The 27,860-nt window shown below is 38.5% G+C and overlaps 1 protein-coding gene across 1 annotated transcript in view; it reads right to left on the bottom strand.

The window, feature by feature from the left end:
* The window catches only part of nkd2b (NKD inhibitor of WNT signaling pathway 2b), a 45,002-nt gene extending 19,407 nt beyond the window's left edge, over positions 1-25,595 (bottom strand). The window contains exons 1-3 of the mRNA XM_082150782.1: positions 25,280-25,595; positions 24,634-24,660; positions 24,438-24,532 (exon numbers count right to left, since the gene is read on the bottom strand). Coding sequence (XP_082006908.1) covers positions 24,438-24,532; positions 24,634-24,660; positions 25,280-25,304 — 147 coding nt within the window. The 5' untranslated portion in view covers positions 25,305-25,595. The remainder of the gene's footprint in view (positions 1-24,437; positions 24,533-24,633; positions 24,661-25,279) is intronic.
* Positions 25,596-27,860: the final 2,265 nt, after the last annotated feature.

Raw genomic sequence — 27,860 nt, 5'->3', positions numbered from 1 at the left:
TAAAACTTCTAGAGTTTAGATTGAGGAATTCACTACGAAATGTGGCTGCATCCCAGTTATACTATGTGCTACAAGTATGTAGGCTTTTTGTGAAGAAAAAGTACATACTTTTGAAGTAGGCAAGCTTTTGGGACGTACTACTTTATCATTAACTGTCCGCTCGGTCACTAGTTACGTGCATTCTGTCACCGTTTACACTGCTCTGTCAATCATCTCGTCACAGTTCACATTCTGCACATTTAGTTTATTTTCATTTCCTACCGTATTGAAGAGAAATGTTGGAACTTGTTGATCGGCCAGTCGGTTGTGGGCAGTTAGCCGTTAGAGTAACACTGAATACATATATTTTCATCTGGTTACATACTCATTATTTGGTCTTGCACATCCGCCATGTTGGTAGTTTTTTAACACTTAATTTGTAGTTCTAATCGAATCCTCGTCCAACATGCAATGGATTGTGGGCAGTTAGCCGTTAGAATAACACTGAATACATATATTTTCATCTGGTTAGAGACTGATTATTGGGTCTTGCACATCCGCCATGTTTGTAGTTTAACACTTTTAATTAATTTGTAGTTCTAATCGAATCCTAGTCCAACATGCAATGGGTTAGCCGTTCGATGGCCCAAATGGCATCCTTCATGTGCACTTATGGCACAAGACCATCGGGTGTCCCATTTGTCACAATCATGCCTAATTCGAAATTATATGAAAATCTAGTATATCCAGAGTGCTTTATGTTCAGTTGATTTTCATTTTCACGTAACTTTCTCAATATATTTAGCTATTATTGAGCAACTGACAACACAGCTACAACTAACCGACTTCAATTCATACTGTACAAGGCTTCTAAATCCCGAAACACATCCAGAGAGCCTCTCTGAAACCTGTCCCAGATGTCGGGGCGTCTTTACGAGCCCCTCCTCAGACTGGAGCACAAACGTGCCACACACTTGAACCTCGGCAGCACCTCTCAAACAGCTTTTACAGGCCGCTCTTAAAAGGGAGATCCAGAACACTTTCTCAGACCTTCATTGTGGTTTGTGTATAATATTTAAAGGTTAGTATGAACACAGGACACAGAGTTCAGTGAGATGGTGCGGTTAAAATGTAGTAAATCCAGCTTAGCTATTCTAGAACGTCAAACAACTACACTGGTCTAGTTCTTCCAAGCTTTTTCTGAGCCTGATAATGTATATTTGCAGTCGTGAAGAGGTGTGTATTCACTTAGTGTGATCAAAAGAGACGTGCTACTGGGTGTAAATGCTGAAAATCACAATGGCTTCTTCCCTATGTATGGAAACCCATTTTCGCCACATAAGAAAACAAGGTTACACTTTATTTTAAGGTGTGTGTGTTACTGTGTAATTATACATTTAAGTACCGACTCGTAATAATTAACTACATGTACTTACTATAGGGTTAGAGTTAGACTTAGGTTTAGTTTCAGGGTTAGTTCCATGTAATTAAGCACAATTTATAGTAATTACTATAGTAAGTACATGAAACGTGTAACGGACAAATAAAGTGGTATTAAAAACAAAAAAACATGCTTTGGTAAAATCATAATTAATTATCACATTAAAAGTTGAAGTGATGAGATACAAAGTAAAAAATTATGATATACTAAGTCATAATACTGAGATAATTATTTTAATTTTGACATGTGACGTGACTGACTTTATCATAATTGCGACTTTTTATATCATAATTTTGATGTCAGTTATGATTTTTCTTTATTTTATGGAAATGGTCGTTCATAAAAATGAAATGCATTCACAGCACATTTTACTTCCATAATCCGACGCATTTACGAGTGAAGTGGGATATTCAGCGAGATATATAATGCTGTGGAACGATGCTGCCAAACTGTGAACCACAACTTTTACTTTCATGTACAAACACATATTTAAGCACAATAGAGGATTTAAACACGCAACAGACACAATGCTGATCCTAAACAACATCGACAGCAACAGCAGATTTGAGGAGCGAGTTTGCAGTTCAGAAACTGTTGCACCTTAATCACGAAATCCAACCGCATGGCGTCTGATTTCAGCCACAGATTAACAGTGCTTTAAGAGCTTGACCCGTATCCACTCCGGATAGTGTCTGACATACGAGTGTTATCTCTCTGTCGCCACCTCACCAGACCGGTTTCTTCAGTACACGCTGCGCACGCTTCTCCCACCCATGAGCGCCGCAGCTGGCGGACACACAAGGCCACAGACATTCTTGACGCTCGTGCAGGAACAGGCTTTAATCCAAGATGTGAAGTTCCTCACGGCCATGACATCAGCCAGGGGTCACCGGCGGGTCAACCGCGACCCGCTCCATGTTTGACCTACAAACACACTCCTGCTCCACCAGGAGAAGCGGAGGCGTCTGAAGGATGTAGATGAACACATCAAATGGAGCGGAGCCAATGGACCACTGGTGTTAACGCCAATGGACGGGTTCAACACAATGAACCGCGCCGCAGGAATATAAACAGACTACGAGGAAGGGACTGTGTATAAATGTATATGCTCCTCATTGTTGCGCTGGCTTCCTGAAACGCTAAAGGTGAAGGTTCCTCCTGTCCATCACCTCTTCATGCATGTCAGTCGCAGGAAGATACAAGTTAAACTGCAGTTTATTACAATAAAATACCACATTTTAAATAACCATCAAATAAATGCAATTTCTTTTTGCAAGCAGAGCCGCATTTAACTGGCACAGAAACACTGCCTGTGATGACAGTACATGCCAACATTTATACCAGGATAAATCATCCGAAAGCGTAAAAATACTGCCTTCGGAGAATGCTTTATAAGGTAGGAACTAAAGCATCAAGGAAAATCCGAATCGAATGTTCGCTTCACTTCGTGTCTCCTGAGATTACCTTCATCTGAGGTATCCTTCACTGCCTTTGATATCCCACAATCCTGTGCTTCTCAGTCCCTGACAGTCGAGCTAAAAGTAGAGATGGCGTCTGAAATTGCGATTGCTGGTCAGTTTGTGTAAATGTAAGTTTTTGATCAAAGTTTTCCACTTCTGATGTAATTTCTAGCAATAAATGACTATTGAAGTAATTAAATATTGGCTTAGTTTTCATCAAAGCTGGCTCTATGCAGTCGATCAATACACCGTTACGTCGCCTCAGAGGTTTCGAGAGGGGCCTTCATGTGCAAACGCTGACTAGAGTTACTGTGTCTAAGTTAATATGACAAAACATTTCGATACAAAAAATAAATGGCTTACAGAGATACAAATTATCACAGATTCATTTGAATTTATGACAAGTCATTATTATGACCATGTCAAATGTCATAATTATGAATTTTTATGTCATAATTTACAAATACGTAATGCCTCATGGACATTCAGATGAATCAAATGAATCAAAAATAGGTTACACTTTAAGGTGTCATTGTTCCAGTGTAATTATATATTTAAGTACTGAATAATATTAAGCAACTACATGTACTTACTATAGGGTTAGGGTAGGATTAGGATTTGGTTGAAGGTTAATTGCATGTAATTATGCATAATTAACCATTATTACTATAAGTACATGCAACATATGTAACAAAGACACTGTAAAATAAAGTGTTACCCAAAAATATAGTCTAAAAACAAGTCGGAAGAAAAATAGATATTTTTACTGGACATAAGACGAAAATGTGGATTAAGAATCCACGGACAACTACAGCATTTGTGCTCGTCTACAGCGAGGGTTTCGTGCCAGACCATCTGAGCCCACAAACATCCCGGCCGGCACTGACCCCGAGGAGCCCTGGCTGTGGGCGGCTCCACCACGACTCTCCTGTGTGACATTCTGCAGTGCTTCTCATCCATGGCAAAAGAAAAAACAAAGATCAAAGGTCTCCTCCTTTCCTGTTCTCCTACTGCCCGTATGTGCAACCCTTCCCGAGATATTTACTATAAAACACAAGACCGTGACAAGACTGAGACTAAACCTAGCAGAGCTGCCTCTCTGTCTACAGCACACTTACACAACAATTAAACGCAGATAATTATGTGTCATAACTGACTAAACTGGAACGGTCAACTTGTGTGGAAAATAGTCAACTACCAATTTCAATAGAAGTTGACATAAGAACGCGGCTAAGCTAACTAAGCTAACGGCGCGACTGAAAATAAAGGACTGAAAAGCACAAAAATACTTGACATTTAACTTTTTTATCCATACGTTTTAACAATTAAATGAGTAATATTTATATAAATAATGTGTATATATGTATATATATGTGTGTATGTATGTGTATATGTGTGTATGTATGTGTATATGTGTGTATGTATACAGTGCTATGCATAAGTTTAGACACCCATGCTAAAGTTGACTAAAAAGAGGAATAAAAAATCATCTTTTGGAAATTGAACTTAATGCCTTAATTAAAATAGCCCCACATCATCACATAGCCTTCACCATACCTAGAGATTGGCATGGTTTTATTTCAGTTAGCCTAATAGCTGGTTTGATTGCATTGAGAGATGATCTTATGGAAAGTACTCCATGCCAATCTCTAGGTATGGTGAAGGCTATGTGAGATTGCATATTTAATTTAAAAAGTTTAATTTTTTTGTAACTTTAAAACATCAACAAGCAGAAACAGACCGACAGACACTATAAGAGAGCAATGGGTTCATGGGTATGAACAAAAACAACGAGCGCCAAACGATACGAAGTGACGTTTGACAAGAAACAGGAAAACTGTGCACTTCCCAGCCATGTAAAACACTGGAATGAGAATGGGGTGAAAAGTTCAGATGATGTGGAGATACCGTGATGTTTCAGGGCAGATATGATCAGCCAGACCCACATCAACATGCAGAAGAGGTGGTGTACTAGAGCAGTCCTGGAGGAGGAGAAACCATACAACTGCATCCTAAAAAAAACCCTCTGACATGTCAGTGGAAATTGTAAAAGTTCAGGTTTATTGCATCTCGAGTTTCCAAGCGCCTCCGAAATAAAATAAAAAAAATGGCCATTTTCCTCTAACGTCTAAAAACCACCTAAAACTCAGAGAGCAAGTGTACCGTGAACACAACGCTCGGCACTCAAAAGACACGCTCCCTCCATCTGACGCCTTCGGACCGGGGCGAGTATCGAGTATCAGTCTGAATCACTGATCGAGGGAGAGCTTCACGAGACCGGCTGTAAGAGGTCACCAGCAGACAGACTCACGCCGGCGCTGGAAGTCACGGTGCCTGTGGAGGAAGTGGCTGAGAGAAAAGAGTTTGCTTTCAGGAAGAGAATTAAACAGTGGCGTCTTTCAGGCCTTTCAAACCCTCATCAAGTCCTCATCCCATGATGAGATCCCGGCGTTCCCTCTAGAAAAGATCCCTGTGGCTGTCTGTCCTGGGAACCGCAACACACAGTAATCGGCTAAATAACCAACAGTGTCGGGAAGAAGAAACTCTAGTCTCTAATTCAACTGTAGTCAGAACACTCATTTCAGAAAGTAGTTACACTTCAAGCTACTAATATATATATATATATGTAAATAAATAAAGGGGGATAAGTGTGTGTATATATACACATGTATTTTTTTAAATAAATGTGTATTTATATATATATATATATATACACACACATACATACACTTAAATTTTTTTTTTCACACACACATATACACATATATATACATATTATTTGTGTAAATTTATAAATAAATCATGTAAATATATATGATTTATACATACAGTATATATTTATTATTTACATATATTTAATTATAAATTTACATAAATAATATGACATTTTTATATTTATATATATATAAACACACCCATGTATTTTTATAACATATGTATATATATTTAACTATATATTTATAAATAAAAATGTCAACAATATGTAAAATATAAATATTAAAATAATGATGTGATTTTATACTATATATATATATATATATATATATAAATGTCATATTATGTATGTAAATTTATAATTAAATATATGTAAATAATAAATATATACTGTATGTATAAATCATATATATTTACATATGTGATGTAATGTGTGTGATTACATTAGCATTTTTCTAATATATATATAATCTGTGCTGTTATTCAAAGGAATCTGTGAATCCTATTTTGAACTAGTTTTATTTAAATGAAGCCAAACGAGTAAATGAACTGATTCACATTTCCCAATGATCCATCCGGCAAAATGTAGACGAGTTAGTGGTGTCGCTATTTACTTAATTACTCGCCTACATTTCAAAGACCAACCAGAGCGTTTCGCTTCAAACGGACCGCTGCATCAAGCCCAATATGCCTCATGAAAGATAATGATTTAAACATTTGATTCTTGCAGTGGAGCCACATCTGGAAGTGGCTTTTGATGGAGAGAGCGCGTCCAAGTAACAAAGGCCCATTTGCAGCTATTCCCAATCTGAGAGGAACTCAGTCCCGCTCCGACTGCAGCTCGCTTTGAAGCTGCCAGTGTGTTTCGACAGCTAACCACTTTCAGATGTGGCCGTGTAGTTTTATGGCTTGAATAATAGCGATACCTACACATGTGCAAGCTAGAGGTCCAGAACGGGGTTTTCTGAACAAGAGAAAAATGTGCTTTCACTCACTTCAGCTTTGCTTATGTCACAGGAATATGAGGCAGTTCTCACAGTTTTTGAACAGCTCAAAGGCTTGAACGACACACAAATGGATCAATCCGAATCACATTTTGATCCGACTGGGTGGCAGACCTGAAATAATCTGATCAAAGCAACAAAAATGTAAAGGTTAATTCACCCAAAAATGAAAATTCTGTCATTAATGACTCGCCCTCATGTCGTTCCAAACCCACGTTCATCTCCAGAACACAAATGAAGATCTTTTTGATGAAATCTGAGAGATTTCTGTCCCTCCACTGACGGCTCCGCAACTACCACTGACGCTTCAGAAAGTTCAGAAAGAGATCATAAAATTAATCCATGTGAATTGAGCGGTTTAGTGCAAATTTTCTGAAGAGACTCGATCTATTTATATGATAAACAGGTTTAATTTAGGCTTTTATATACAGTACAGGTCAAAAGTTTGGACACATTACTATTTTTAATGTTTTTGAAAGAAGTTTCTTCTGCTCATCAAGCCTGCATTTATTTGATCAAAAATACAGAAAAAATATGTAATATTGTGATATATTTATTACAATTTAAAATAATTGGTTTTCAATTTATTATACTTTAAATTATCATTTATTTCTGTGATGCAAAGCTGAATTTTCAGGATCATTACTCCAGTCTATCACATGATGCTTTAGAAATCATTCTAATATGATGATTCATTATCAAAGTTGGACACAGTTCTGCTGCTTAATATTTTTTCATAACCTGTGATACTTTTTTTAGGATACTTTGAAAAAAAAAAAAAAAGCAGCAAATGTGTTAAAAATAGAAATCTTCTGTAACAGCAATATCCACTACTGGTCAGTCATTTGGGGTCAGTCATTTTTTTTCTTTCTTTTTTTGAAATAAATCAATACTTTTATTCAGCAAGGATGTGTTAAATTGATCAAAAGTGATAGTAAAGAAGATTTATATTATTAGAAAATATTTTTTTATTTTGAATAAATGCAGTTCTTTTTAACCTTTTATTCATCAAATATATTAGACAGCAGAACTGTGTCCAACACTCATAATAAATCAGAATATTAGAATGATTTCTAAAGGATCGTGTGATAGACTGGAGTAATGATCCTGAAAATTCAGCTTTGCATCACAGAAATAAATGATTTTTTAAAAGTATATTCAAATAGAAAACTATTTTAAGTTGTAATAATATTTCACAATATTACTGGTTTTTTTTCTGTATTTTTGATCAAATAAACACAGCCTTGATGAGCAGAAGAAACTTCTTTCAAAAATATTTTAAAAATCGTAATGTTTCCAAACTTTTGACCTGTACTGTACATTTAAACACTGGTCAGAGTACATACGAAGCTCAATCGAACTTGCTTGACGACGCCTAAATTCGATCTGTTCTTCATATAAAGCGATCGAGTCTCTTCTGAAAACTTTGGACTAAACCGCTCAACTCATATGGATTCGTTTTACAGTCACTTTATGAACTTTCTGAAGCGTCAGTGGTAGTTGCGGAGCCGTCAATGGAGGAACAGAAATCTCTCAGATCTCATCAAAAAGATCTTCATTTGTGTTCTGAAGATGAACGAAAGTCTTACAGGTTTGGAAAGACGTGAGGGCGAGTAACTTTAATTTTTTAAGCATTTCTCAATCAGATAAAAAAAAAAAAAAACCTTGTGCACATTCGCACATGTATGTTTAAACACATTTAAGTCGTGCATGTATTTACTTAGGTCTCTCGTCTTGCAAACTGGCCGATAACAGTGATACGGTCCAGAACGGGGAGTCTCACGAGAAAAATGTGCTTCCAATCATTTCAGCTTTTATGATGTCACAGGAACATGAGCCAGTTCTCACAGTATTTAAACGGCTCAAACACAAAAGTGTGCCGTTTTTACTACATCTCTGAATGCAAGAGCACTCCAGGCGCCTTCAAGCTGTCCTACTCGGCAGAAAGGTGCATTGTGTCAAAATGCACAACAGACCTCTCCTCTCCTCTCCGTTTCTTTCTCGTTCCAGTGTTTGTTTAGTGTGCAGACAGGAAGCTGGGTTTAGGGTGTCTGTTCGTTGCCGTCGGTCTTGGGGGAATGTGGAAAAAGGATGAGGTTTCTGAGGTTTTCACAAAAGAGGCTCTAGGAATCTCTTTGAGACGATATTGCGTAAGATACAGCGTGCTAACAGAGTTTGTAAATGTTTAAATGATCAGATTTATGAGCCTGGTTTGTCTGTTTGCAGCACCTGAACAAAGAAAAGGAGGCTTTTTCTGTGATCAAACTGCTCAGAATAGCATACATGTATTATGAATAGTCTTGAGTTCAACTTCCAAAAAAAAGAGAAAACAATCAAAATGGGATGAAGCACCTTTCAAGTATTTTATTTACCAAAATTATATATGCATAAGTAAGCAAACAACACTAAACTAGTTAATGCTTTTGTCATTTAGGCTTCTTAGTTTTCCACTTAACAAACATTTCCATTTTACTTGTAAAGTTTTTCCAAATGCCTTGTCATGAAATTACTGATTAAAACACAAGTATTCAATTAAAACCCCTTTTAATAACAACCACAGCACCAAAATAAATAAATCAGATATTCCCTTGACTGTGCTAATTGTCCGTTTGGAGATGAGCTAAAGCTTTCTACAGGGGAACAGCGGTTTATATGGAAACATACCTTACACACTAAAACGCAATAACCTTTGAGTCTCCTGCTGTTTGACTTGGCATAGAGCTGGGCGAGATCAAACACGGCCAGAGATCCAGCAGTCTCGGCCAGGAGAAAGTCACCGCACAGGCGCTCTGCACTCCAGCTTCAGGTATTTTCTTTCCTTCTCCTGTAAGCGACGCAAAGTAAACGGCTGCCATAACATCCACCGCAAACGCTCCATTTCCATTCACTCACTCGGCGCAGACTGACCTCAACGCCGGCCCTTTAAACATCACGCTGACACCAGCCGAACGTGTGCAAATTTATGGCGTCTCACATCATGCTTGTTTACACAGTGGCGTTGCCGAACAGATCTAGGCCTCTTTTTTTTTGAGAGAGAGAGATTTTCAAAACACGGCATTATAGAAATGTTTTCCGGGTTCAGGACGAGTCAAACTCTATTAGCAGCGTTTGTGGCGTAATATCGATTACAATACAACAGGACAGCGTTCTAGACAGTTCAAAAGCAGAAATATGAACTTACATGAATTAAGATGCGTTTATTATTTGAGCTGTGATTTTATATTGTCCTTTTTGAGGTGCAGCTTCTTTTCTAGATGGATGCACTTTTGTGATGTAATTCCTCATTAGTTAGTGTGCAAAAACATCCAATCGAAATCTGTTTATTAAACGCATCAAAAGGGGACCTATTACGCCCTTTTTAAAAGCCTTGATTTTGTTTTTGGGCTCTACTAGAATAGGTTTTCATGCTTGAATGTTCATTAAACATTATTTTTTCAAGTATTTGTCATAGTTGCAGCTCCTCTCTTCCCAGTCTGTCAGTAACGCCCTGCTTAGTTCCTGTCTCTATGAAGCCCCTCCTTCTGAAAAGCACACTGTGCTCTGATTGGTCGGCTGGGCCAGTGTGTTGTGATTGGTCAACTGCTTCAAGCATGTTAGAGAAATGTCCCGCCCCTTACCATAACTATACTAACTAACTCATCCAGGCCCCGCCCCTTTATTTAGCATATACCTTGGGTGGGAATTATTTAAATGAGGAATATTGTGACGTGTTCGTTCCCGGAAGAAACTCAAGACTACAATGGAGGCGTTTCAGGGAGTTCAGAAACACTGGCACTGATATAGAGAAGAACTCCTGCTAGAGGGACTTTGTGCTTTGTAAATTTGCAGACCTTTTTCCATGGACAAACAGCAACAATACACACTAAAGAAAGCTGAAAATGTGTACAAAAGCACAAAAGTTGTGTGACGTAATTAGGATGAAAGATTAGTCAAATGCGCACTTGATAAATTGTTCACTTTAAGACCAAGAATGTGCATTAAGAAAGTACATAGAGTCAATTTTGGCTTTATGTTGACTTTAAACAGCGTGAAAACTATAAATTGCCTTAATTAAGAATAATTGCATGTCAGAAGTCTGGAATGAGGAAAAGGGAAACATCGGTGGCATCTGGAGGAGATCAAACAGTCCTCTGACTGCGAGTGCTTTAAAGTCGCCCGCTCCACACGCTCCACGATCTAATGATGGCACCTCGGTGTCTCTGAAGCCGTGAACGCTCAACCCGCTCGGAGAGAGCGCTTAGACAAGCAACTGGAGGAACGTAAGCAAACACCTTCAAAGTGCCTTTCACAGCATAAATATCCTCAAGTAAATAAACATGCCATCCGCCTGCAGTGTTGTTCAGATGTCCTTTTCCATGAAACACGGGCCTTGAAAAGCGAGAGGAGGGGGGAGGGGTGTGTGTGAAAGAACAAGATCTCGCTCATACGTAGTGTAGATGTTCTGACACAAAAACACAATCTCCATAAACGCTAACATGAACACACATCTTGAAGTAAGATCACGTCTACAAAGCTCTCTTTACATGCTTTTATAGAATGTGATCCACAGTGATGATGACAACATAATATCTGCATACTGAGTCATGATTGGTCTTCTTTCTTAGGTCTATTTGCATAGTGAATTGTGATTTTCTATCAATAAAAATGCTAATGTGAATAAACACCAGGATATTCGTAAAGATGTGCGCATATATTCCGCTAAATCATCATCAACTTTATTTAGTTTTCTTTCCTAAAAAAAAAAAACAACTAAATGCGTTAACCACAGAAAAGTTGTGAGATTAATCATGATTAAATATGTTAACTGATTGACAGTCCAGAACAGAGAAGTATTTTAACACTGAGGATCTCAACACAGCTGTTCAGATTGAGATCCTTAAAGGGATATTTCACCGCTGGAAAGATGAATGTGTATTTAAAATGGGTCATTTATGTAGAAGAAATGTGAAATTATTTTTTAATTTGGTGCCTTCTAGACTGAGAAAAGACAGAAATTGTATTTTGCTCTACGAGGCCACTCCCAAGCCACGCCTACCGGTAAGAGAGCGCAGTGAAACAACAAGGCTAGGCTACTAGTGAGTCTCCGTGACGACGAGTCTGCCCGGGATTTCGAGATCGACCAAAATGTCCGGGATTCGGCTTTTGCGTTCTACAGTCGCCATTCATTATGTTTACTGTGGCGAGCAGGACGAGGCTGAAGGCTTCGGGAGAACGGCGCGAGGCCGGTGGCGTGATTACTGAGACGCACAGGTCTCGTATCTCTCACCGGAGGAGCGGGAATTTTCTTATCAATGTTAAAACGCACATCAACTGATCACTTGTTTAGCGTTCATGTAAACACTACATTCAGATTCACCGATCGGACTGAATTCAGTTAGATTGAAACAAAAGGTGTGCATGTAAATAATGAATGGCGACTGCAGAAACCAAAAGCCGAATCTCGGACATTTTGGACGATCTCGACGGCCGGACATGTCCGGGAAAAAGAGGATGGAAACTCCTACTACTCAGCTTTCTCCTACCACTCCGCTTTCTCCTACTACTCCGCTTTCTCCTACTACTCAGCTTTCTCCTACTACTCCGCTTTCTCCTACTACTCAGCTTTCTCCTACCACTCCGCTTTCTCCTACTACTCCGCTTTCTCCTACTACTCCGCTTTCTCCTACTACTCCGCTTTCTCCTACTACTCAGCTTTCTCCAGCTACTCAGCTTTCTCCTACCACTCCGCTTTCTCCTACTACTCCGCTTTCTCCTACTACTCCGCTTTCTCCTTTCTCCTACTACTCCGCTTTCTCCTACTACTCCGCTTTCTCCTACTACTCCTACTACTCCGCTTTCTCCTACTACTCCGCTTTCTCCACAGAACAAGAGCCTGCTAGCTTAGCTTCCAAAGAAAGACGGCTGATACTATGTGTACATTCTGTGAGTGAGATCCCTCTATGGGCGGGTTGAAGACATGCGGGACAGCTCCTCCTACTGGCTGGAGTCTCTCGCCTCAGGCCAAAAAATACTCAGATGACGCAAAATGACGATTTTTGCGTCATCGGAGGATTTTTTCCAGACAAAAAATACATAAATCTCTCGTCTCAGGGTGATATGAGGGTGGAAAGCACGGTAATTCGAAAATACTACAGGTTTTCTACTAATACAAAGCTAAACGCTAAATCCTGAAGTATCCCTTTAAGAAGTTTTTTTTTCAGTAAAATAAGTAAAATAAGTTCTGTGGAGAGAACTTTAAAGAGACTTTAAAACTGTGTCCAAAACATATGACGCAATAAGATTCCAGGCCAGACGCAACACGACTACAATTTATTTATATTGCACTTTATACAACAGATCACTTTAAATTAGCAGCTTTACAGTGTTAAACAGGAAGTGTCGCTTTCAATTAGAATTACAACTTCAGTTTCTACAAAAGCAGCTCTCCAGGGTGTTCATGTTTTTACTCACGGACGTCTGACCTCGACGGACTGAACAGAAGAAATGAAGCGTAGAAGATTTCCACGCCAAAGAAGGCGGAGCCTCGGAGCCACACCCACCTATTACATCATCACCACGGACCAATGGCGGCTTGAAGGTTCTGACCAGCCAGAGCGAACTTTTCCAGAATTCTCGCTTTGGACGAACTCTTTCAAACACCTGAAACGAACACCAAACGAGCTTCGCATTGGCCTGATTTAGTTTGAAATGACGTCACATCAGTTCGTTCTTTGATTTCGTCTGAAGTGTGGCCTCTAGAACTTTCCGAATCTGAAATCGGATTGAATTCACTTCTAGGAAAATTAGTGAACGTAAACGTACCTAATGCAAGTCAATGGGAGATTTTAGAATTTTAATGTTACATTTCTAAAAAAACAGATACTGTAGAAAAAAAAGGTCTGAATGTTTAATGCTTCGGGTTCATGCAAAACTCATCAGCATGGTGCCGAAGTGTTGCTATGTGGTTGTTAAAGAAAAAGAGAACAATCCGGACTGTCAGTGCCACATCTATTGAGCACTCCCTGTTCCCCCCAAAACAACACCCTTCATAGTGCCCCACCACCTCAAAGCCTTCAGGAAAAACAGGCCCTTATCGGCCCCCTGTTGCCCCTCTCCGAGCTCGAGGATTTCTGCAGTACAAACCAGGAACAGATGTCCACAGCGGCCGCGCTGAAAGACCCCGCTGTTCTGGACGCCCGCCACATGCTTCTCATTCAGAGATGAAGGATCATGGCTCGCCTTCTTGTGAAGCCAAAAAAACAAAAAGCCCAAACTCTTCAAATGTCGCCTCAAAAACCTGCATACCACACGATCACGCCTGAGCTTTCCTCGAAACCTCCACAGTGGTTTTGACCAGGAGAATGTCAACTATTGAACAAAGGCAGAACGTCGGGCCAAAGGCGTCGTTCAGCTCCGTCAAGACAATGGAGAGTTTCTCCGTTTGCTCCGGGGTCGGGGAACGTGAGAGCAGCTGAGGGAGAAAGATGTCATTGAATGTGACACTCTTAAATATAGGCCAGATTATCCACAACACATTTCCAAAGCAAACACCACCGACTCAGAGTTTACATGGGAGAAGAAGATGCCAGAACACGAACAAGTCCAAATAAAATATCCCTCTCCAGGATAAAGCAAGAAAATACACAGTTGTGTTGAGGTGAGAAATCTGATTTCTAAAAGCAAACATGAGATAATCCAACACGTCCACTCTGATTGGCTGTTAAGAAACATCATCATATTTACAGGTTGTGTCACTGGGATGATCCGTTATATCTGGGAAGTCAGCTTGTTCCCCCATGTTTTGGGGAATAATCATTAATAATCATTATACTTTAAGAGTTTAGCTTGGCCGTGATTTAAAAATATTAATAAAACTACAATAATCAGTTTCCATAAACAATTACAGCCACTTTAGAAGCTCTTCTAACTCAGACCGCCGCCACTGCATCACTCAAACGATGGTTCATACTGACAACATATTGCCTGAAACATTACATGACATAGCCTAATATATATCCTGAATATGTCCTGAAAAATTACAAAATATAAATAATAATAATACAATTAATATAATAAAATGTTATATAATTAATAATTAAAAAAATATATGTTAAAGGGAATTATGTAGCATACAGTAAATTATATAAATGAAATCATATATAATAAATAAAATAGAAATTTTAAATGAAATGTCAGAATTGTTTATATACTGTATATATATACACAAATATGAAATATATTTTTTAATATATCTAATAAAAATATTGATTCATCGATATATATAATAAACAATTCTATGAAATTCCATTTAAATTTTATATTTTATTTATTATACATGATTTCATTAATATAATTTACAGTACGAAATTTCCTTTCAAATAAAATTTCGTCATAATTATAAGTTTTCATTATAAATTATTCATTATATAAAATTGCATTATCTTTAATAAATGAACTTTCATTTTATGCACCATAATTTGCCAGAATGCTGTAATGCATGTAAAAGTGTTCTTGCCGTCTAATGCGGTTCTTCTGTTGTGTGACACTGTTGAGTTTCTTTCTTGAGTCATTTCCTGAATAGCAATTTAATTTCCAATAGTTTAGCGTGTGTGTGTGTGTTGAAGCCAATTCAATTCGAATTCACACTCATTCTGAATTGTAACCCGTCCCCCCCCATTTATCAGATTGTTCCTACTTCACTGGCATCACGTTAATGGCTTCATGCCTGGGAACGTTTAAGACAAAAGGGGTGTTGAAAAGTTGAAATGAGCGAGTGTGTCATTATTCGGGCATCCAGAGAGAGCTGAAGAAGCAGTCAGTGTGCTGCAGACTGTTGATGTTTCCAGTGTTCAAGCACACTGCGGCCTCACAGGCTCTTTAAGAATGGCGAGTCTTTGGAGGGCGAGACTCCACTGGAATCAAGTGCTTTCCGTGTGGATTTCTCACAGAGAGGCCTCTTGTCCGGCCTTCCAACAACATTCTGAGCTGCTGCTATTTTGGCTGCTCATATTGACTGGTCATTTTGATCTTTCCTCTGAAGATCTCTCTAGCCCCGTGCCAGGTGTTTATACAGGTAAGAGCCGAACACCTGCAATGATCCGTCAAACTCACCCTTCTCCAAACCCAGCCAACTCATTCTTTCCCTATCGCGGTCTCCTTGAGGAACAAAAACAAGGCCTGTTTTTTTTTTCTTCTTCTTCCAGGGAACGTCTTTGATCAGCCAACAGTCACCTCTCAGTCCAAGTCCGTAATTATCCCATTTGCTGATCCTGCTTTTTTGCTCCTTTCACTCAACATGCTTTAATCTGAAGGACGTGAAGAATAGTTTAACAAAAATGAAAAATCGATCATGCCCTTCCAAACCCTGCTGTTATTTTTGAAACTTATTATTTATAAGCTGTTATTTATAACATGAAAGAAGAATTTTTAATGAAAAAAATAAATAAAAAAAAATGCATGCATTGTGCATTTTATGCCAAATCTTCTGAAGTCATATGATTTATTTATGTGAGGAACAGGCCCAAATTTGAACAAAAAGCCATAACATAAAATAGAGCTCCTCACACAAAACTATAATTTGGCTTAAGAATACTAAAGGTGCGTTCACTACTTTTATGACACTTTTTTTGGGGGTCATTTTTGCATCTTGATAGATGTGTCTCAAAAACATCAGTGTTATTTTAGAATTACTTTAGTATCACTATTATAGTTTTTGCTAATATTTTAAATTAAATGTTATTTATATAGTTGTATAATATATTTTAATTTTAATTCAAGTTTTATTAATTTTACGGTTTGTTTTTGTCTTTTATATATATATATATAAAGTTTAAGTTATTTTACTACTAAACGAAAATGAGAAATGTTACCTTGGCAGCCAGCTGAAATAAAATAAGTTTAAGTTATTTTTATTTCAGGTAATGTTATATTTTAAAACAAATAATGCATTTTTTTATATATAGTTTTAGTTTTCATTATGATGATAACCCTGATAAAGACGCTTGATTAAAGTGACAGTTCACCCAAAAATGAAAATTCTGTCATTAATTACTCGCCCTCATGTTGTTTAAAACCCGTAAGACTTTCGTTCATCTCCAGAACACAAATGAAGATCTTTTTGATGAAATCTGAGAGATTTCTGTTCCTCCATTGACGGCTCCGCAACTACCACTGACGCTTCAGAAAGTTAATCAAGAGATTGTGAAACAAATCCATATGAATTGAGCGGTTTCTGAAGAGACTCGATCTTATACGATGAACATTGAATTTAGGCTTTTATCCTCATATAAACATCGAACGGAAGTCTTACGGGAGCCATGGAGTAATGAAAGACTTCTCATTTTTGGGTGAACTATCCCTTTAAGTCATTCGGTTTTGGACCGACATGATATTCCTTTAAGGAAACATCTGACTGCACTAATGAGCTCATTATTGCCCAACTGAACACTAATGGCTTTTAGAGTTAATACTCGGGAACTCCACACCAGGAAAACCCTCGGGACACTCACCCGTCTGTCTCTCCCCGCGGGCCTGTTTGTCCGTCAGCCCTTCCCCCAGATCCAGCGGCTCCAGTGATATCAGAGAGCTTTAATAACTCCCAGCTCCACGCTTTGAAGTCGCGTCCAGGCAGCTGAGGAATCCCATTCCCACCGCTTCCCTGACAATGGGATGGGGGATGGGGGGGATGGGGGGGGGGTCTGACCAAACACCGGATTTGGCCCGTTTCTAATCTGTGGCCATCAGGATTTTACCTGCCTCCAAAATCCTAAAGCTGACTTTAAAAGGCAGCCAGACACAATTATTGGACACAATCCCTCTTTTCCATTAACTTCAAGGAATGTTCTGGGTTTAGTACAAATTAAGCCGTTTCAACGGCATCTGTGGCAGAAAAAAAATTCCTCCATCATGTCTTTTTTTTTTTAGCAAAGTTCGTTCAATGAAAAAAAGTTCACTAAGAGATGCAATACACACGAAATCATGAGAGATGAATTGTGCAGCTAATAGTGTATATTTGCATATGCTGTCTGCGCCGTTTTAGCACCAAAATTACTAAACGAATTATGCAAATCAAGTAATGCCATGCATATGAATAAAAGTATTCAAATCTCTTTTCCATCTTTTGATGAATTACTACTGCCATGATCAGGTCAAGTACCATTTATGACCAAAGACATCTAAATGATCTAAAAAGAGGAGGTAATTTCACAAGATGCGACCCTAAAAATGGCAGAATGCTCAAGCATACCTGTTCTTTTCTTGTCATATGAGCAACATGCCCCATTACTGTTTGGTACAGAGATTACAGTTCGGTCTCCTTGAAGCAGATCTTCGTTTGTGTGTAACGGAGGAATTCCTGGTGCTGTTTCGACTCCTTTACACATTTTATAAGCTCTTCACAAGTTTTCAACTGGTAAAAATACCATCATACTGTATGTACGCAAATACACCGAGCGCGTTTAGTCCAGCGCACAGCATTGTTTTTGGATGTTCGGTAAGTTCTGTCGCAAAATATACATAATTATACCATGGTCTGGGTGAATACTGGATTCTGATTGGCTGCAGGGTGTCCATTATAAAGTGCTAGAGAACACCTAGTAAAGGAGTTCTGGTGAAACTGACTGTTTACCGTTCGAAATGAATAAATAAATAAATGCGCTGGCTACATCAGCTGTGAGTAACCATAGCAACAGGCAGTAAACTGAAGGCTTCTACGAGCTGAGCGGACTATAAATATCTCCGCTTGCTAAATAAACCGTCAGGCGTAACCAGGGAAACAAAGTTATTGTTTGTAAAAACTTTAGATTTCGATTGTAAAACTAATTAAAATATAAACTAATGTTTTAAAAATGTGTTATTTGGCAAGTGACCATGGTATAAGCGGGTTAATGCCCTTCGAGGTGTCCATTGTGTCAGGTATTAATGGACTTCGGCGGAGGCAACCGTTCGTCGGGCATTAACCCTTACTTAAAGCCCTTTTTTTATCTTCAGGTTCAGTCTTGAATATGACAGTGTGAATATGCTAAGCGAACCAGGACTAATTTTCTTTTTTGGTCCAGACCAAAAGAACCAAACTAAGTATGAACGCACATTAAAGGCCCTGATATACTTACGGCGAAACACTTTTTCGTTCTTCGCTTTGAGGTAAAAGGAAGTTCGAAATACGTGAGCAGCGGTACGTCCTGACGTCGCCCACACTGATGAAAGCGGCGTTTAGATAAATACGTAAATATGTGCTGTGCGCTTTCCATTCAATACAATGAACACACAACTAAAATGACAGAGGTGAGAAAACAGTAGTTATAGTCCAGTCATTTTATGAAAAAAGGTTGAACAAATTGCAACAGAAGGAAACTCAACTGATTTTGTATCCTCAATATGTCCTGAGTAAGGAACAAAAAGCCCGGAAGAATCCCATTAGCGGAAAGTTTCGAAAAAGACCCAAATATTCATACGCATATTCATTATTTTTCTCACGTGAATAGGGTAAAACTTTTAACCTTTAGATATCACCATGAAAATTACTCAGTTGATTACTTACATCAAGACAAACAAAAAATGTATTACAAGTTTTTTTTAATTGTTTGTTAACATGGACAAACGGTGCATAATCTTATTACGTACGTGCTAATTTGCATAAATACCACGTATATCCAGGTGAAAATGTCTTGTTGAATCTTGTTGACACATAACAGTAAAATACTTAATGTTAAGGTCTGAATGGAACCCATTACGGCTACCCATGAGCATTAATACATAGAGACAGGAAGAAGTACTTTAGAAACCAGCCTTTATTAATGTTTAAGAGATGGGGTTTGGGGCTGGGTCCGTGGGACTGTTACTGGGGGACGAGTCTGAGGGAAGAACAGGAGACAAGGGTAAGGAGAATGCAGAAGACAAAAGGTAGGCAAAATAAAAAGTGAATCCTGAGAAACAGTCCCACAGACCCAGCCCCAAACCCCATCTCTCCAATCATAATTAATAAAGGCTGGTTTCTAAAGTACTTCTTCCTGACCATATGCATTAATGCTCATGGGTAGCCTAAATTGTACATTAAAGTTGCAATTTGTTCAAGGTTGACCCCCATTTTGGCTTAAAATGACTGGACTATTCAGAAAGCATCTGAATATAGCGATGTGGACATTTGCTCCAGCTCTGCAATTCAACACTCCAGTAAAGTCACACTGATTTATATTGAACATGAAAAAACAGAGTCAGTATCTCGAATTACAATTACAAGTGTCTACTATAAAGCAGCTCTACAGTACTCACAGTACTCACATACTACACTTGATGTAATCCAGAGATACGTCATTCTTAAAGAGAGCCTTAAAACACTGAGTGTCAAATGATATATCTACTCTGGTTTGTCACGGACACGAGCATCAGTCCATGAAGAGATATCTCCTTTCAGTTCATCTAGAGGACAGAATTACAGCTGTTCTGAGGTGCAAAGTCAAACCGCACTTATAATGACAACACAACCCTACACCCGGCTCGACACATCTCAAACAATCCCTTAGGGGGGTGAGACCTCATTCGATTCTTCATACACTCGTGCATCATAAACCAATCGTAAACCACCCAGACTATTAGAGAAAATTATGGCAACAACAGGATAAATCTGTGTTGAAATTTATGGAGTCATTTCAGCATCAAAGATAAATGTCATGTAGACAGTCTATAAACAGACTATATTTATATGCGGTCTGGAAAAAGAATTACAACAGCTCAACCGCAATTATAAACTCAAGCATCCCTCAATATTAAGAAGAGTAACAGAGATGTTCGAGAAATAAATAAACTCGTTTCCATGTTCAAAACACGATTTCAATAAACATTCAATTTGCTGTTTTTTCCAGCTTAAAATTTAAGAGACCAGGGGCGTGCCGTACCATGATGAACAAACTCAGGGTTACAGGATTAGTTTTGAGTTGACAAAACCAAACCAATCCAACCAGGCTTTGTTAGTACCATGATGCTGATCATCAACTCTCTCTGTCAACTCAGGCTTTGATCCTGGGTTTAGGAGTTTAGGTGTGACATCAGTAGCGAACAGCCAATCACGTGCTGAGAAAGAGTGAAACTGCGATTCATTTCTCGCGAGAGAAGCAACGCGATTCACTTCTCTCTTCTGCAGAATATTTAAGAATTTAAACTAGTTTACACAGCAAGAAGAAAATAGCCGTTTATGAAACAAAACAACTAAAGAAAAAAGTTGTGAAGTGAGTTTATACAGTTGATAAAGGTATAGAGAGAGTTGAACATTTAAGCTCACATGTAGTCATTTTATAGCTTTATCTATTGACTCTAAACTGTATTTATATTACCGTCATATATTTAAACTGTGCGTAATAATAATTGATAAACTAAAATTGTACATGTGTGATCGATTAATAATTACATAAATAATATCTAAATCATACAAAATTATTATTCTAAACAAGCGTTACTAAAAGCCAGACAATTTTGTCTTTAAAAATCATTTGCTCTGTAGTGACCTTTAATTTGGAGTAGAAACAGGTGGAGTGACTTTATCGCATCATCAGACATGTGTCACTTTGGTCACAGCTGATTGGTCCAAGTTCGGTTTGGAACCTCTTACCTGGAACATAACCTGCGATATTTTTTTTCCCAGGATGGTAGGGGAAGACTCATGAATATTCATTAGGGAAGTCATCCCTGATTAGTCTTATGACCTCCCTAACCCCACCCCTAAACCTACCCGTCACTGGGGTTAAGACCAATCAGGGATGACTTCCCTAATGAATATTCATGAGTCTTCCCCTACCATCCTGGGGGAAAAAAATATCGCGCCCCGGACCGGGTTAGCCATGGAGCGTAAGTTACTATGACGATCCTGCTAGAAGCCAAACCACTTTCATGGTGCCTAAAACCCAGGGTTGGCGCAAACTAACTTGAAACACACCTGGCTATAGCCACCTAAACCAGCTTTATGGTATACGCCCCTGTAGTCCTTGTTTCCCAGTTGACTTTGTTCTGTTCTGATTATGAATACCATTATTTAAAGGATTTGTTGTTAAAGGGATGGTTCGGCCAAAAATGAAAATTTACTCACTCTCAAAACCTGTATGAGTTTCTCTCATCTGAACACAAAACATGATTTTTTTAAAGAATGTCAGTAACCAAACAGTTGATGGACCACATTGACTTCCATAGTATTTTCCTTGGGGAAAAGTCCATGGGGTCCATCAACTGTTTGGTTGCTCATATTGTTCTCATATTGTGCCCATAAAGAAGCTCATACAGGTTTGGAACAACTTGAGGGTGAGTAAATGATGAAAGAATGTTTAGTTTTGGGTGAACTATGTGTGTAATACTCGGTATACATCTTACTTGCTGCAACTGCCAATCACTGGAAGTAAAACATAGTAACTCAAGTAAAAACCTTCAATCAAACCAGCTCTGATCCCACAACAATGACTCTTTATCCCTGCAACTCATCAAGATGTTGTTAACGCGGACTCGGTTTACTGCAGAATAAACACGGCAGCACACATCTGTGATTATGATGCTTTCAACACACACACAAACCACAAATAGCAGATTAGACAGAGAAACTTGATAGTTCTAGTAGCACACATGCATTAGTTTAGTTTGCGTATACATATGCACATTATGGGACATTGGAGATTCATTTGCAATGAAAATCCAAAAGCAAAATGGCAACACAAGACTGTGATCTAAACTGCGACATGTTATACAACAAGGCTAGTTCAATGATGGTTTGATCCCTTTCATTTACCAAACTCTGACCTGAAATGGACTCGGATCCGCACCAAAAGCTCTAGTTTTGAAAGTGCCCTTAATTATACAGACGTCTTGCACTTCAACCACCCTTAATAAACAACCCAAGTTTGTCTTATCAGCGATCAAAAGTGCTCCTGCTCACAGTTTCAAAGACTCTTTCAGGTACTTGACGACTGACAAAACACAAATCAGAGCCAAAATTCTGATTAAATCAAACTCTGGACCTGCCCATTAATGACTTATGACGTACCCTGCGCCGCCGGTGGTTTCCCCCTAAAGATTGCTGTCAGATTTTCCCAAATAACTTTCCCATTCATGAAGGGACCAACTTTTATAAGGCTTTTAATAGGGCAGGTTAATCATCAGTTAGAGTCTTTGTACTATGCCGTCCTTCAGCGTGACGCTAATTGAAATGATGCAATGCAAAGAGTCTGACATTATGAGACACGTCGGCTTCTGTTCATTTCAGTGAATCAATTCAAAATGTGTAAAACTGACTTTTGAATTGATTCAGTGAAATGCACAGATTGAACTCATTCACAAAAATGAATCAAACAAACTGGTTATAGTTGGTTTCATTCCTAAGAATATTTGTCCATTTCAATAAAGCAATTCAGAGATTTTTGAGACTGACTCTTGAATATATACATATATATATATGTATGTGTAAGTGTGTGTGTGTGTGTATGTGTATGTGTATGTGTGTGTGTGTGTGTGTGTGTGTGTGTGTGTGTGTGTGTGTGCGTGCGTGCGTGCGTGTGTGTGTGTGTGTGTGTGTGTGTGTGCGTGCGTGCGTGTGTGCGTGTACGTGTGTGTGTGTGTGTGTGTGTGTGTACGTATATATATATTAAATGGACAGTTTGAACTCATCCAAAGAAATGAATCATTCTTGTGAATTTCTGTGTATTTAAAAAAATCTTCAGAAATGTTTGAGTTTGACTTGATTATTTGAGATGGATATTCACAGAAATGAATCAAACAAACTCTAAGAGTGTTTTACTGAAGTTTAAAAAAAGAGAGACACTATCAAAACATCTCTCCCTGAACAAGAGCAAGTAAAAAGTGCAATAAATCATTGCAATATTCACAATACTGATTTGTTTTATATACATCAGTGTCAAATGTGCGATATGAAGAGAGCTGCGTTCCTGACATCCGTGTGCCATGAGGACAAATGCCAGAAAATAGCAGTATTGTGTGATCGGAGAAAGAGAGAGAGCTCTTACAAACTGCTTAGGTGGAGGAGAAGAGCATGAATGAAACTGCATAATAAGAGACAATTTGGTTCGCACGAGATGAAACCTCAACCGATCACAATTAGTGAAATTACTCATCAACAACTGACACTCCCAAAAGTCACTGTACATTTCGACACGGTTCACACGGACATCACACATGTGAGTATCGCTACCGTACGTCCAGGACTAACCGAGACTGTCAGTTGTTAGTTAATACAGCTGTCAATCACCAACCGTCTGCCCGGCACTGATGTCACAGTCCCACCGCAGGGAGAGGGCTGTCAAAACCCATCAAGAGCAACCACGGCGAAGCTGTCCCGCTGCCAAACACGACAAAAACAAAAGCAGCTCTCGCCATCACGAGGAGCTCGACATGTCGTTGCATGGCCTTGCGAACACACACTCTGTTCTGTTTGTTTCAGTCGGTGTAATGATGATTTCTCCTCAGTGGGAATGTGGTCTTTGGCAGCGAGATGGCAAACGGCTCACCGCAAGTTGCTCCTTCTCTGGTGCAGATCCAGTCTAGATTCTTGAGCAAGTCAATTATGATACAGGGAAAAAGCTTCAACAAACAGTGATAAAAAAAAACCTTTTCTTAGTATTAGTTCTGTGTATTCTTGCGTATTAGAATAACACAGAGTTACCTTTGCAACATGCAAACTACATTGGAAATTTTATTGAAATTAGTCGAGTGTCTCGAGCAAAGTGCTATTTGTGTGATGCACAGAGAGAGTGTCTATGCAGAACAGTCGGATTATATGTTTGATTTCAGTTAGAAGGTCTAAAGATGGATGGAAAGAAGCTTTCAGATGCTTAAAGAAAGCAAATGCACAAAAAAACAGGTGCTTCTTACCTTGTAATCTTTCAGATTGGTGCCAGATGTGCCATATCTCTCCCCTTCTTCAACTCCTCTTCTTGAAATAAAGCCATTCACAACAAAGCTGTCCCCTGAGAATGGATTTGAAAAAGCATTGGGAAATGTTCTAAGCCATTAACAAAAGTTTATATTAACTATAATAAGAAGATGCAAAGGCAAATGCAAATCTCACCCTCAGGATTTTCCCGACGTTTGCAAGCTGCACCCGGATAGCAAAGACAAAAATCAGAGCATTATTTATAATAACATTTATGTATTTTGAAAAATGTATGTCTATTTCAAGAAAGACTGACAAAGGATGTGTTCAAATGACACATATGCATGATACGTTTTGGTTAATTTCTTCAAACTGTTCAATTTATGTTGTGCTGGAGTTAATATCTGATCATTATCGGTAATGACATTTTCCAGTTTTTAGAGAAAAAAGTACACAAGTGATCATTTATCAGTCCGTCATTTGGTCATACTTTCATATGTACAAATCTTATATTAATGACATTTCTGAATGTAAAACTTTTATTACGCTGTGTTCTGTCAGAAATATGACTCTGTCACTTCACATTTACAATTTTTTTTTTTTAAATAATAAACTTCCCAATTCCCAAACTAGGAATTTTTTTACCTTTGCTGCATATAAATCAACACTTTTAAAATTTAGAAAAAGTCATTAAAGAAAAAAATTAAAGTTTAGATCTATTATATACTTAGGACTAAAGTCATCCTAAAAGTTCCAATCACTGAATAATCGTCCATATACATACGCGTTTACATATTAACACAAATGTTGCGCTTAAGTCACTTCCAGATGTTCAACTCACCATGTTTTGAGTGAAGTTTCCCCATTGTACCACAGCTGAAGTTAACAGAAGTCGTGCATCTCTCGGTCTCAGTTGTTACATTGTATCCCGTTCAGAGAAATGAAAAGTCAAAACTCCTGCAGATTCCGGAAACATGCGCGCACGAGCATTGAGCGCGCGACACCGGAGAGTCCCGTCCCGCCGTGAGTCTGTTACGCAGAAGAGTGAAGGAGAGAATCCGTCTCAGGAGCTCTCGAGATGATCCTCTGCTGCAGTACAGATGAAGATGAAGATGTGAAGTGAAGTGCGGGAGAAACACACACCTTCAGACCAGCCCCCTTCGGCATCACTGCTGCCCTCTACTGACACACACACACACACACACACACACACACACACACACACACACACACACACACACACACACACACACATGACTCGCGCTACTGTAGGGACAGACCCCAGACACTACAGGTGAATGGATACGGGGGGAAATAATCTGTTTTGTATTACAAGTTTTCTGAAATGTTATTTTTAAATATGCAATTTAGGCTTTATCTAATTACAAATGCATTAACCGGCATACATTGGATAAACCAAGTTCAAAATGATTGCTCATGTGTGTAACTGTTATGACTGTCTCCTCAACATACATGAGCTGTTGTTCAACATATTCCACAAACTTTAACTGGGACTTCACAAACTATCTATCTACCCGCGCTAGCTTTGTGGTTTAACATCTAAAGCCAGCTTTTTGCTTTGCTTTTTTCTCTTTCCTGTTGATATTATCACAGTAAGTTAGTCATTCAGCAAATGCATCCAAAGCAGTGTGCGTGACCTCAGGCCTGAGTGATGAAAGGACTTCAGCAGGGGTCAAACAACTCCAGAAGTTATCATGAAATCAAAATGATTTCTTAATGCATGTTCCTGGTCTTGTTGTGAGCGACTATGTGTTTAAACATCTTTAATATCTCATCAAAATGCAACTTGCATTCTCAGTCTGAAGCAACTTTACTTTTCAGCTGGTGTCATTAATCTCTCTTATTTCTGAAGCACCTGTTAAAAACTACTTATAATTTTTTTTTTTTTACTTTCATAAAGTGACTGACATTTATGATCACATTTAATGTTTAAGTTGTGCACAAAAATATAAGAATTTTCTTTTTTTTGGTGAGCTAGTCAGCAACCCCTTTCTTAGAAAATGCAAATCTCTAGTTGGTAATTCATACATGCACGACTGCCACAGGAACATTTTTCACATGCAATCAGCTTGAGAGAGAGAGAGAGAGAGAGAGAGAGAGAGAGAGAGAGAGAGAGAGAGAGAGAGAGAGAGAGAGAGAGAGAGAGAGAGACTTTTTTTGACTTTTAAGGGTCTCTTTAATACAAAAATTAAAAAATTAGGTGAACATTACAAAGCAAAAAAAATATTAAAAAATAAAAAAGAACAAATAGAAAAAAATGAAAAATCACAATTATTAGTTTTTTTTCCCCAAGACGACATTACTCAAATATAAATTTGTAAACATTCATCAGAGTCAACTTCACAAATACACTGCTTAACTTCCCATCTATATTTGAAACTCTCCAGATCATTTATCAATTTATAATAACTGTACTCAATATTGATACGGGATTTTATTAATCCCTTTAATACTAAAAAGACATCAGTTGAACCCTTGTCGCTCAATTTACTTTTCCTTGTCAACCATATGGCCATCTTTGCTTGCCCAAATAGATAATTTAATAAAACATGGCTCTCCCTTTTATTTTTACTATACTTAGGCCCATAAATAAACATTTCAGGCGTAAAAACTTCCCCCAGGGTTTGACACCACTCTTCCATTTTAATAAATAGATGTTGTAATCTCACACAATTAAAAAATAAATGGAAGACTGTTTCTAGTACTCCACAAAAAGGACAACCCTCCCCAACCTGTGGGTCAAGGTGTGCTCTGTGTCTGTTTGTGGCTATTATACCATGCACAATCCTCCATTGCAAGTCCCCAGTTCTTTTCTCAATGGGGGATTTGTACAGGGTCCTCCAGCAGCCTTTAGGGGAAGCGCCTGGCCCAAAGATCTCATGCCATTTAGTCTCTCTCACACTCTGCAACTGCAGAAGATGTGTCACCTTTACACACAGTCCATAAATAGTTTTCTTTCCAGCGTTGCTAAAAAGTCCAAGTTGAGATGTCTTAAAGGAAAGCAAACCATTCTCCATTTCTTGCCATGTTCTGATATCAGGTGAAAAAAGCAACTCTGGAAAGACAGAAATCTCCTCTTCTCCAACAGGTGTCTCTAAAGAGTCTCTATAGTCTTTTGGTAAAAACTCATAAATTTGAGTCAACAGTCTCTCTGCCACACGAACTGACCTTAAGCCCATTTTTAAAGCCAGGTTCTCAGCAGAGATCCATCCCTCTTCAGAAACAAAGTGTCCAATTTTAGTAAAACTTGCATTCCGCAACGCTTTAATGAGGGAAACAGATTTAAAACCATCCAAATCAAGTACAGGATTAAAAATCAGTGGTTCTTCTCTCAGCCATAGTCCATTCACACCATTTGGCTGCCGAGAGAAACAGAAAAATGTCCATGTTTTTAACATTGA

The sequence above is a fragment of the Leuciscus leuciscus genome, assembly GCF_965113295.1.
Source record: "Leuciscus leuciscus genome assembly, chromosome: 20".
In the NCBI taxonomy this organism is placed as follows: Eukaryota; Metazoa; Chordata; class Actinopteri; order Cypriniformes; family Leuciscidae; genus Leuciscus; species Leuciscus leuciscus.
Note: the sequence above shows the minus strand (reverse complement) of the source record. Positions and strands in the feature narration are given on the sequence as shown.